The 13,449-nt window shown below is 35.6% G+C and overlaps 1 protein-coding gene across 1 annotated transcript in view; it reads left to right on the top strand.

Annotated features, from left to right (window-relative positions):
* The first annotated feature begins 3,556 nt into the window (after positions 1-3,556).
* Positions 3,557-13,449, top strand: part of LOC127453883 (cytochrome P450 4B1-like) — a 37,147-nt gene continuing 27,254 nt past the window's right edge. The window contains exons 1-7 of the mRNA XM_051720631.1: positions 3,557-3,836; positions 7,028-7,172; positions 7,284-7,328; positions 8,149-8,276; positions 10,722-10,846; positions 11,120-11,274; positions 13,018-13,124. Coding sequence (XP_051576591.1) covers positions 3,636-3,836; positions 7,028-7,172; positions 7,284-7,328; positions 8,149-8,276; positions 10,722-10,846; positions 11,120-11,274; positions 13,018-13,124 — 906 coding nt within the window. The 5' untranslated portion in view covers positions 3,557-3,635. The remainder of the gene's footprint in view (positions 3,837-7,027; positions 7,173-7,283; positions 7,329-8,148; positions 8,277-10,721; positions 10,847-11,119; positions 11,275-13,017; positions 13,125-13,449) is intronic.

Raw genomic sequence — 13,449 nt, forward strand, 5'->3', positions numbered from 1 at the left:
AGATAAAACCAGTTAATTTGGATGTTTCCACATGAAGCTAATTTCTAGGTTACCTGATCAAATATATTTTATAGTTTAGGGTGAAATGTAAACTTCCACGAATAAAGATTTAATATATATAAAATCTATAATATATAGCACTAAAAAAGACAACAGTAGTTGTTAAATTAAGCAATCCTTTAGCAAAGGGAGCTTTTATGCAGTGGCAAGTGAACTCTAGTGACATAGCAGCACAAATATTATACCTGACAACATGGGGAAAAAAAAGAGGGCGTAACAGTTACATGATAAGGGGGTTGCGGTTACAATCTTGAACATAACTGAACTTACAATTAATTACCTCTTGTTATCTAGTTTGAGCAGATATAAAACCTAGTTTGCAGTAGTATAATATAAAGTGATAAAGATCAGCACCTCCTCTAATGAAACTACTTTGAACTCAGGGCCATGTGATGCCAACTGCCCATTTGTATGGTTGATTATTTTAACGTGTTAGATTTTTACTGTTTTCTATTTTGTGAGTTTCTATAAGAATTCGAAAATAAAGCTGGGAGTTTGGAGACAAGAAACACTTAAAAGATGCAAAGATACTTCTATACCCAAGCTTCACTTCTCCATTGTTATATTATCATAAGAGACATGCAGGAGATTACTCTGAACAGTTTGGTTCACACAGAACACAGTTTCCCCCCATCATTAATAAAGATATGGCCTAAGAAATGCAAAACATAATCAATGTTTCCACAAGGTCATTTATATTTCAGGACACGTGAGAGAAGTGTTAGCAAACATAATGTAACAACACACATATAATACAGTGGCTAGAAAAGGCATGCAAACCCTTTGGAATTACCTGCATTTATGTATACATTTGTCTTAAAATCTGGTTTGATCTTCATTTAAGTTACAATAATGAACAAACACAATCTACTTTAACTAATAACAGACAAATGATTGTATAGTTCTTGTACATACTGAATACATAATTCAAACATTCACAGTGTAGGTTGGAAAAAGAATGTGAACCCTAAGCAAATTACGTCAGTAAAAGCTAATTATAGTCAGGAGTTGGCAAACCTGGCATCCAATTAATGAAATGAGATTGGAGGTGTGGGTTAGAGCTACTTTGTCTTATAAAAAGCACTCAAACATTTTGAGTTTGCTATTCACAAGAAGCATCTGCTGATGTGGACCATGCCTCACAAAAAAACAGATTTTAGAAGACCTACGATAAAGAATCGTTGCTTTGCATTAAGCTGAAAAGGGTTACAAAGTTATCTACAAGAGCTTAGATATTCATCTGTCCACAGTTAGACAAATTTTCCATAAATGGAGACAATTTAGTACTGTGGCTAGTCTCCCTAGAAGTGACCATCCAGCCAAGATGACTCAAAGGGCACACCACAGAATGCTCAATGAGGTAAAAAAGAATCCTAGAGTGACCACTACAGACTTGAAGGAATCATTGGAACTGGTTAAAATCTCTGTTCATGAGTCTACTATACGAAAAACATTAAACAGGCATGGTGTCCATGGCAGGACACTACGAATGAAGCCTCTGCTTTCCAACAAAAACATTGCTGCACACCTGAAGTTTTCCAAAGACCAACTTGACACTCCACAGTGCTACTGGGAAAATGTTTTGTGGACTGATGAAAGTTTGATTTGTTTAGGAAGAACACGCAGCACTACAGATGGCGTAAAAAGGGCACCGCATACCAACTTGAAAACCTCGTCCCAATGGTGAAGTACAGTTGAGGGAGCAGCATTATTTGGGGCTGCCTTGCTGCTTCGGGGCCTGGACCACTTGCCATCATCAAGGGAAAAAATTATTCCCAAGTTTATCAAGATATCCTACAGGATAATGTCAGGGTGGCTGTGCGCCAGCTGACGCTCAGTAGAAGTTGGGTGATGCAGCAGTACAATGACCCTAAACATCGAAGTAAATCAACTACAGAATGGCTTCAAAACAAGACAATTCACCTTGTGTAGAGGCCCAGTCAGAGCCCAGACCTTAACCCAATAGAGATGCTGTGGAATGACATCAACAGAGCCATTCACACCAGACATCCTAAGAATATGGCTGAGCTGAAGCAGTTCTGTAAGGACGAATGGTCCAGAATTCCTTCTGAACGTTGTGCAGGTCTAATCTGCAGCTACCGGAAATGCTTGGTTGAAGTTATTGCTGCCAAAGGAGGATCGACCGGTTAAATCCATACTTTTTCCACAGCAGTGTGAATGTTTAATGGGATGTGTTCAATATAAACATGAAAGATTATTATTCTTTTTGTGTTGTTAGCTTAGGCACATTGTGTTTGTCTGTACTTGTGACTTTGATGAAGATGAGATCACATTTTATGACCAATTAATGCAGAAAACCAGCTAATTCCAAAGGGTTCACATAATTTTTCTTGCCACTGTACTTTAATGGATTATATATGTGGATGTTATAATGGATGTTGTTGTGGTATTTTATGGGAACTGGAACCAATATTTAATTGTGAGTAAAGAAATGATTATTCATCTTTCTCCAAAGCCCATGAATCTGTGGTTCTACTCAGTTGAAAGTGGAAAATATGTGGCCTAATCCAACATTTTGAGTCACTTTACCCAGAAATACATTTTGAGTTTAAAGCATTTAAATGATTATTTATATCAGCCAACATTTAAATGATTACATCTCAACGATTTGGAGCTGAAACATAATTTAGAAAGCTTTACAAATTTATTTTTAATTTTGGTGCATAAAACTCAAATTGTGGATGATCAAGATTATGGAGCAAGTCACATATACACCTATAAAAAATATAGACTATAACCACTGTACATTATACATTTATGTTTTATTTAAATCAGCATAAAATAAAAGCAGTACAACAAAAACAATGATGTATAAATACTTTACAATTTAAAAAGTATAATTTTTTGGAGTGTGTTTTCAGTATTTTTCACATATGCTGCATTATAATACTGAGAAGAGAGTGGAATAGATTTTTTTATTGTATTTAATCATTTATTTATTTGCATTATGTGAGCTGTATGTACTTATAATTTTCATGAAAACAATGCCACAAATATAAGCAAACTTTTCTATAATCTGTATACTGAGTTTTTAATTTTTTTTATTTTGGGAAGAAATCAAGAGCGTAGAATTGGCTTGAACATTATTTTGATTATTGAGGGGTTACCTCCCAACCCCATCCCCCCTGGAATCTACGCCCTGGGTGAAATGACCCAATCATTCTTGACAGGTTTTGGGAGATTCGCCCATTATAGCCTATAATGTTTGTTGATGACGTTAATAATTAATGAAACTGTGTAACCTTTGTTTTTGTTTGTCCTTAGACTCAAGTTTAAGTGCACTATCAATGTGTTTCTAATTCTACACTATGTGGGATTTAGAACAAGAAACATAAAAAGAGCATAAAGTAAAAAAAATTATATATATATATATATATATATATATATATATATATATATATTTTTTTTTTTCTTTCTTTTTTTCTTTTCTTTTTTTTTTTTTTTTTTTTTTTTTTTTTTAATTATGCCCAGCACTCAGCAGAAAGTTCGCCCCTCTCTCTCACTCGAGCACTTCCTATTTGCTCCAACACGAACCGAAGCGGCTAGCTGTTGACATGGATCTCTACGAATCTCTCCGACGCATAACGCCGTTTTATTCGGAAACATTGTGCGTGTGCCATATGTTCGCACTCGCATTTGTCCTGTATGTTTTGTTAGCAGTTGTTAAATTAATGATAAAGAGGAGGAGAGGGATGCGAAAACTGCAGCCGTTTCCAGGACCACCTGCACACTGGCTCTTGGGACATGTTAAAGAGGTACAATGATGAAACCATTTGTAGAAGGTAGTGTCTGGGGCTTTAGCTCCAGTCCACGGTTTTGTTTTGTTTTGTTTTATCGAATAATGCACTAAATAATCGTCAGGAGTGGTTTATCGCTATTTTTCAAGTTATTTGTTTCATATATTGCCATTAAATGTAGTACTTTCAGTGGAGCAAAAAGTGTGACAACTTGCCCAGGAGCGGACTTAGCACTAGGCAAAAGTGGGCAACTGCTGAGGGCCCCCTAAAATTACAAATTATTATTATTAATGTAAAATAACATATGCTGAAATTTAAACTGCTGCTGTTAAAACACCGATATGATTAATATTGTTGTTATTTTCAGCAACGTCAATGCAAGATCAGTCCTTAATGGAATATTCCAAGGTTTGACACAACTACGCAAGTTCGTGGAGGTAACAGGCAGGGAAATCTCGAGGACTCTTAACTTTAGCGCATGGCCATGGACGCGTTTTCAGGATTGAGTTAATGTCACACATCCGCGCTCTAGATCCGCGAAACACGACTTTATGTACTGCATGTAAAAAAGAGCGGCAGAAACTGAGAGGTGATCACTTAAAATGTGAGCCATTATTCATTTCTGAAAGTCTATGAATGTCAAGATGCTTTACTTCTAGAGGATGAGTTTAGTAGTGGTAGCTTGTGATTTGGAAACACTGGATTCAGCCAGAGAAACACCACCATACGAGTTCCTCTAATAGCCTATTCAGATAAGTGGTCTATTTATAAAGCACCACAATGAATATATTAATAAAAACATTATTTTTTTTTTTTTTTTTTTTTTTAATTATTATTATTATTACAAATCTGGGAGTAAGAAACCAATAAGAAATTGATTATTTATTATGCTCTCCCATAAAAGTTGACAGAAAATCCATTCTGATTGGCTGGCTGCTATTTGCAACTCTTGTGAGACAGACTCATCTGGTAGTTTGGTTCATCTGGTAACGGATAACAAAGTTTTGTTTAAAATATACCAGGCTGCTACAATGTGCACCTCTGAGAAAGAACTAGTCTAAAACTTTTTTATTAGATTTGCCAAAGCTTGCAAAGTTTATGGCATTAAAAGAAATTAAAGATCGTCGTTGAAGCAAATTGTGTGATTAAGTGATTATTTGAATGAGCTACCACTTATTTTCATGACTTTCCATGGTAAATAATTAAATAATAATAATCATTAAAAAAAATAATAACAATGAAGAGGGCCCATTCCTGTATTTTGCAAATCACTAAATTCACCCCTGAACTTGCCCTGGTTACACCATGACGTAGCCTACAGTACAGGGCAGGTTTTTGTTACTTAATGCATTGTGCAAAACCAAACATTGATTGCTCATGGGTATTCAGGGTTGGGGAGTAACGGAATACATGTGACGGGATTACGTATTTAAAATACAAAATATAAGTAACTGTATTCCACTACAGTTACAATTTAAATCACTGGTAATTAGAATACAGTTACATTCAAAAAGTATTTTGATTACTGAAGAGATTACTTTGCATTTTATTGTCATTTGTTTCATTTAATATTTAGTCCTTTCAGATGGAAAACATTTATACATATAAATGATGTGATCCAAAGTGCATTTGAACAGCAGTGAAACACTTTCTTATGATGTGTTACATTCATACGAGCAGACAGAGAAGTAAGTTTGAAGTAAGTTTGGAGCAGAAGAAATACAAATAAACCTTGTGTAAATTGTCAGCTTTACGCTAAGCTAAAATGCTATTTCTAGCCATTTTACATGCACGTTACCAGGCACGATCCTTTGATATTAGGGCAAAAATCATATTCTTGATAATTTTTATATTATTTTCCTGTAAAAATATCTAAAAATCCTTGAAACAAGATCAGTTTGATTGATCTTGTTTTAGAAACAACACTGCTTAAGGTATTTAGGTTTGTCAGAGAATGTATTTTTAACATGTGTATTTTGTCTTACTGTACTGGCAGAGTTTTTATAGTCAAAACAAGTGAAAAAATCTGCCAGTGCTGAAGAAGTAATCCAAAGTATTTAGAATACGTTACTGACCTTGAGTAATTTAACGGAATACGTTACAAATTACATTTTACAGCATGTATTCTGTAATCTGTAGTGGAATACATTTCAAAAGTAACCCTCCCAACCCTGTTGGTATGTATGTTCAATGCAGATTCCATCATTCTAAAAGAAGCTCAAATGCAAAGTTAAAAACATTTTGAAAGTCTAAAGTTTGACCTCATGTCAAGCTGAATGTGCATTACCTAATTAATGTAATATACCTACATAGGAAGTCAAAGTGAGTCGGTTCGTTCGGACGGTTCATGTAAATGAACCGGTGATAAACGATTCAACATTTGAATTAAATGTTGTAATGGAAAGTCCAAAACATTGCAGTAAATCTGTTTGTTCGGACAGTTGTAATGAATCAGTTCAAATAAACGATTCACCAATTCACTTCAGCCCATGCGTAGAAGTCACTGCATCTTCTTTTTTGAAGCGAAATAATGTTTAATTTAGTATAGGTTTTAGTGTGAATTTAGGCTATTTGGTTCATTTAATGTCGCCACCCATTTAATGTCACACGAATTGAGATCGTGTTTTTGTGCCAGATCATAAGTTGTGTAGAATTTATAGTAGGAATAGAATTAAATAATGCAATTTAAAAGTTAAATAATTTGTAGCTGTAATGTTGTCTTTAGGTCAGTACAGGCCATGTTAGTCAAATCACAAAATAAAATGTGACCTGTTTTAATAAAGTAGGCTATTTTAAAGACCTATAGCTAATAGTAAACATTGGTCAGTTATACAAATGTCATTTCATGATTATTTATTAATTTATTTAAAAAATAAATAAATTGTGAAGTGGAGGGTAGTTTATGTCTGATCTCGGTAAGGACACCACCACCACTGTTAGTACTATACAATGTATGAATGTATGTATCTCTTTAACCTCATGCCTGAGCTGTTGTCTATTCACTTCAACTATACAATTACATCATTATATTGTTAGACAAAAAAACAGAACAGCTTTGCATTAGGCTCACATTCTTCAGCAGAGATAATGGAACTGGAAGGAATCACGTGAAGTTAATTTAATCAGAGTGCAATTTGCAATTATTCATGTAGCCTTTTTCTTGAGATACGTTTTGTTGTCGATAACAGTTGCACATTTCATATTTATAGTTTCACCAGGATGGAACAGATTTGGCAAAGATTGTCAGGTGGGGTGAGCAGTATCCCATTGCCTTTCCACTGTGGTTTGGCCCGTCAGTCTGCTTTCTGAATATCCATCACCCATCTTATGTGAAGACCCTTCTGGCATCAACAGGTGCTGATCTGAATTGAATTACAAATGATTTATATTCTATTTCTATCTCAAACCATAATGAACAAAAGAAACATTTCTAAAATGACTTTATTTTGCCTTATTGTATGGCAGAACCAAAAGATGACGTCTCATATACCTTTCTCGTCCCTTGGATAGGTAAGATCACAAAAAAATTAAAATAAATATTGTGGTATTGCATGGGATTTTCTTTTTATCTGAACACAGTTTTAAAGTTTAAGTGTGTCATTTCTGTGGAACTATAGTGTTACCAAAGAGAAGTGCAAATTAAATGTGCACTCAGTAAAGACATGAATTGTAATTTTGCAATATATGTAGGAAATCATGAGCACTCACATTAAAATGAAGATTCCAGTCATATCAGTTACCTTATAAAAGCTGTTTCATTCTACATGGAGAGGGTCCACACATGGGGGCTGCCATGTTAGAATCACATGACCGGCTGAACACTACTTTCTTAATCTCAGAAACCGTACTGTTATTTGACACTTTCACTCATTGATTAAAGTAATCATGTCTGACTGTGAATACTACATTTCTAAAATGGCATCTAAAACTGAAAACTATAGATTTTAAATGATGCTGCATCCAAGCCACTAGGTGTCAGTGTAAGTCCAAGATGACATAAAGACAAAACTTACTGAGTGCACCTTAATGACTGGTTTCGACAGGTTTCCTGAATGCTCCCCCCGCCATTGGTAGGATTGGTTTTCTATGTTGCTGTGGTGGGATGTTGGGAAGCTTAAACAAACCCTTTAGTTAGGGCCACAGAGTTATACTTTTCAGGGGAATTAAACAAATGGTTTATAATATATTATATTATAGTATTATAAACTTATAGTAGAGTCAGCTGGGATAAGAGAAAGTTTTTAACAAAATTGCACACATTACCTTTAAGGATGGTTGATTATTTTACAATTTGAGTGGTTGTCACTGCAGATAACTGTTGTCTCCTCAGGGGAGGGCTTACTTGTGTCCGTTGGACAGAAATGGTTTCGTCATAGAAGACTCCTCACTCCTGGTTTCCATTATGATGTTTTGAAGCCTTATGTGAATCTTATTGCTGATTCAACCAAAATTATGCTTGTAAGTACTAAACAATAGTCATTATTTACTTACTGTCAAGTTATTCCAAACAAGCCTATGAAGATTAATTAATGACAAAAAAATTTGCAAGCACAGAGTTTTTTTAACCATTTAAACGAGAAAGTGTAAATCAAATTGCTAGTGTTAAAAAAATTGCATGTGCAGAGTAAGTTTTGTAAAGGTTCCTTTTTTAAATCTAAAACTTAAATATTAAATTACACCATTTATTACATCACATTAATTACATTTGTCCAAAACATTTAAATTAGTGCTGTCAATCAATTACATTTTTTTATTGAATTAATAACATGGTATGCCGATTAATTAATCAGATTAATCGCATACATAAATATTTGCTTAGAAAGCCCCTCAAATAACAATAATTCAATATATAATGATTTAACTAATTCTAAATAGTTATATTTAAATTATATATATATTAGTGCCGTCGAAGTTAACACATTAACGCAAAATTTTACGCCACAAATTTTTTTAACGCCATTAACGCGTAATATGACCCTTTGAATAAACCGTAGTTCATGAGAAGCGAGTCAGTTTGCGCAAACGCCGCTGTCACATGCATTGGCCATCAGGAAAACAGATGGTGGGAGACATTATGCTGAGACCTGTGCAATGCATTTTATCAATGTAGCACAGCAGTAGATCATGCCCGTAAAGCACAGATAGAGCTCCTAATATTGTAACATGATTGTAGCGGCAAGACAGCTGCCATTTGAACACCAGCCTTGCACTGCGAGGCACGTTACGAAAGTTGCGAGGCGAAACTTGTGAGGCAAAAGTTGCGAGGCACAGTGCGAGCGCGAAGTGAAAATAAAAGTGCGAGGCTATCATCTGTGTTCCGCTACTGCTACCCTTGAATAACATATAAGGGCAACCGGTGGAGTTTCTGGTGCCCCCCTAGTGAGTTGGTGCCCTATGCAGACTGCGTAATATGCATACAAGGAGCAGCGGTACTGATTACCGGCTAACGGAAACCCTGCTGCTGTCTCCAAGGTTCTGTCACAGTGTTTCTGTTTGATAGTGCACTAGCCAATGCAGAAGCTGGAGATATCGCTGGAACCCTGCAGGTAATCTACACAGTCATTAACCCATTTAATCCCACCGGTTACAATTGTGACCAGGGCCTAAAAGGAGTTTTCATTTGTAAATGACAGTGCAGACTTTTTTGCATGTCTGTCAAAATTCCATAAAAAGAAGCAAATATATAATAATATATTAATAAACTTAATAATAAACTTACAACTACATATTTTGAATTGAGTTGTGCTGTTCATTTTCTGTTGTTCAACTCTGTTGGTGGGGTAGGTTTTGTGTGGATGACTGCAAAATACATCTGGATGAAGCATATTTTGTCCACTCACGTTTATAAAGATATTGCGATTAATCACGATTAACTACAAAAAAAAAAATGTATGTGATTAATCGCATTTGACAGTCTTATATATACATATATATATATATATATATATATATATATATATATATAATACAAAATAATAATACAGAAAATTTAAATGAATTACAATGTTTTGGACCACAAGTGAAGCATTAAAAAAGACAATACAAAAAGTGGCTTTACAATGCAATATATTGTATATTTCCATATTACTGAACATAAGTCAATCTCTGGCCTAAAGTTCACAGCAATCTATTTTGCAACTGAGTTTGTCAATCAGTCCGAAATTTATCATAAGGGCTTGTTTAAGGACGAGTTAATGTACACCTGCATCAGACGGATGCTTTTGGACCGTCACGGTTGCGTTGCATCATAAACATACCATTTTTAAGTTGCTGTGTCAAGTTAAACGAAGTTTGAAACTTAGAAAAACATGTCTTGAGATCCCTGCCTTCGGATTTGTGCTCCGTCAAGCTGTGTTTGAACACGAGAACATATTCTCATCTTGTCTTGTGTTGTCTGTTGCCGGTAAGTGTGGTTTGTTCTTATGAGCTGCGCGTTGCCTATTCAGCGAGTTTTGCTTACTGCCCCCTGGAGAAAACAGGTGTCACTTGGGAATTTCTCAGATATAAGGAATATTCCTAATTACAGTCCAGGGACATGATTAATTGCATTAATTTTTTTAATGCATTATTTTTTGTATAATTAATTGCAATGAATTAACGCATTAAATCGACAACCCTAATTAAAATGCTGCAAATATTTTTTTCTTAAGCTTGCAACTTGATTTGCACCTTTACAGATCTTACTCTGCACTTGCAAATCTTTTTATCATTAAGTTTTCTTCATAATAAGCACCATAAAAGTAGTATATATACTTGTGCCATATTCATATGAAGTCAAAGAATGGCCAAACACCATTGCTACAAAACCTATTTGATACTGTATCAAATGTATAATTACTTAAAACACTTATCTTTTAATAAATAATCTTTTTTTTTTGTCATTTATTTTTCTGTCTCTTTCAGGATAAGTGGGAAGTTCATGCTAAATCAAAGGAGTCATTTGAATTGTTTCATTATGTAAGTCTCATGACTCTGGACAGCATCATGAAATGTGCATTCAGCTGTAACAGTAACTGCCAGATGGAGAGGTCAGTTAGTACTCTTTTACAACATGATTTTTTATTTTTATTTTTATTTTTTTTACATCTTTCCATCACATAATCTGTGGTTCCCACTGTCATGGAAAACCTGGAAAAAAAAAATTACATTGCGATTCCTAGAAAAAGTCATGGAAATCTCTATAGAGATTTTTTTTTTTTTATTCAATAATTACAAATAGTGGTGAAAATCACGGAATATCCATGGAAATTCATTGGTTAAAAAATGTGGGAACCCTGATAATCGAACTGATCTCATTGCAGTGGAAGCAACCCATACATTAAGGCAGTGTATGAGCTGTGTCACCTGGTGAACCTCAGGTTCCGCGTCTTTCCGTATCACAGCAAGACCATATTTCATCTCAGTCCACATGGATACAGATTCAGGAAGGCATCCAAAATAGCACACAGTCATACAGGTATCCATTGATACAGTAACTTTAACACAGTCATGCATTTCATGGGCAGGCCCACGTGAAATCTTTTTTTTTTAATAATAATTATTTTTTTAATTAAAACAACAAATTATACAAACAAGAGTGCATATAACAATATAAAGACCGTTAGCTCAATAGAAACAACACAGGGGTATACATCCAATATAGTCTCATGACAACTGTAGAAAGGTTCTAAGTTCGTGGGCAATGGAGGAGTCAGGAGACAACGAAGCAGGTTCAAGGTCAGTCTTTTTTTTTCTTTTTTTTTTCTCCCAATTTGGAATGCCCAATTCCCAATGTGCTTTTAAGTCCTCGTGGTGGCGTAGTGATTCGCCTCAGTCCAGGTGGCGGAGGACAAATCCCAGTTGCCTCTGCATCTGAGATCGTCAACCCATGCATCTTATCACGTGGCTTGTTGAGCGCGTTGCCACGGAGACATAGCGCATGTGGAGGCAACCACGCTCAACTCACCACGCACCCCACCGGGAACGAACCACATTATAGCGATCACGAGGAGGTTACCCCATGTGACTCTACCCTCCCTAGCAACCGGGCCAATTTGGTTGCTTAGGAGACCTGGCTGGAGTCACTCAGCACGCCCTGGGATTCGAACATAGTTGTAGGGTTTGGGCTTAGTATAGCCTCACACCATATCACATTACATGGTAGCACATCCTGATATATATTATCTGCCTGACAAGATGGCTACCTAGGTTTATAACACTTTTCAAGCTTTTGTAGTACATACCGACAGGTCCTCCCATGACTCCTGACTAGTGCTACCCATGTTTTAACTTTACATATCACTGTTTTTAATGCTGGTAGTACATCCTGAGCAGGTAGCACAGATTGTCAGAACACCGCCATTAGTAAACAAGTTTAATCTATAACATGAAGACACAGACTGCGTCCAAAAACTGGAAAATGCTGCCTACGGGGCTGTATAAGGAGGTAGAATGAAATAAGGTGCTTTTTAAACTGTTCAGAAATCAGCATCCTTTAAAGTTCCGTTCATCCAAAAATGCTGTCGTTTAAACCATTAACTGATTAGGCAGCTGCCTACATTTTCGGATGCAGCCAAAGCTCATGTAAAACAGCCGTAACAAAAGTGTAACTCTGATCCCGGTGTCCTCCGTCGGTGTTGTTGATTTCGGTGTTGTTTATATTGAATCGTGCGTTCCAACCCTGTTAGAAGAAAAATGGTAGATACTTGATGATGTCACTACGGTAGTAATGGACTGTAGTACAGGACTGTAGGTGGGAAAGGGCGTCATTTATTTCAAATTTAATACAACATTTGCTTCTTTTGGATATACATTTTCAAATGACGCCAATGCTTGTGTTTTAGGACAAGCCCAAAATAAATATTTAATATTCTCAGGGTGTGGTGGACTGAGTCATCATTCACAAATTCCATATATCCCCCATACTGTGTGGGTTCATTTATTAAATATTTTATCTTATGTTTTATGTTTTCAGTTTATTCCTATATTAACTATAGTGTAGTTCTTTCAGCTCCATTTGGCACATTTTACTTGTTTAAATCCATTCCAAGTGATTGTTCCTCGAAATCAGATCAGAACATGTTAAAAAAGTACACAAGTTCTCAGTCTGGGCCTGCCACAAGTTATTACATTGTAACTGCTTTATCTCTTGGGTAAACTAGAATATGGGTCTGTAACAAGAGAAACTATCCTGTCATTCTAATATCTTAATATGTTTTAGAGGAAGTTATCAGAAAGAGGAAGGAAGTCTTGAAGATTGAGAGAGAACAGAGCATCGTTAAAAACAAACGATATTTGGACTTTTTGGATATTCTTCTGTCTGCCAGAGTATGACATTCCTATGCACTTACACATTTTCAAGTTTATGCTCAGTGAAGAATAATTAAAATCCTGCATACATTTGCTCACTGGGTATTTGGACACTTAAGCCTCACTTAAAGGGATTGTTCACCTAAAAATGAAAATTCTCTTATCATTTACTCATGCCATCCCAGATGTGTATGATTTTCTGTCTTCTGCAGAACACAAACAAAGATTTTAAGAAGAATATTTCAGCTCTGTAGGTCCATACAATGCAAGTGGATGGTGATTGGCACTTTAAAGCTCCACAAAGCGCAGACAGTTGTTGTAAAAGTAATCCATACGACTCCAG

The sequence above is a fragment of the Myxocyprinus asiaticus genome, chromosome 16 (assembly GCF_019703515.2).
Source record: "Myxocyprinus asiaticus isolate MX2 ecotype Aquarium Trade chromosome 16, UBuf_Myxa_2, whole genome shotgun sequence".
NCBI lineage: Eukaryota > Metazoa > Chordata > Actinopteri > Cypriniformes > Catostomidae > Myxocyprinus > Myxocyprinus asiaticus.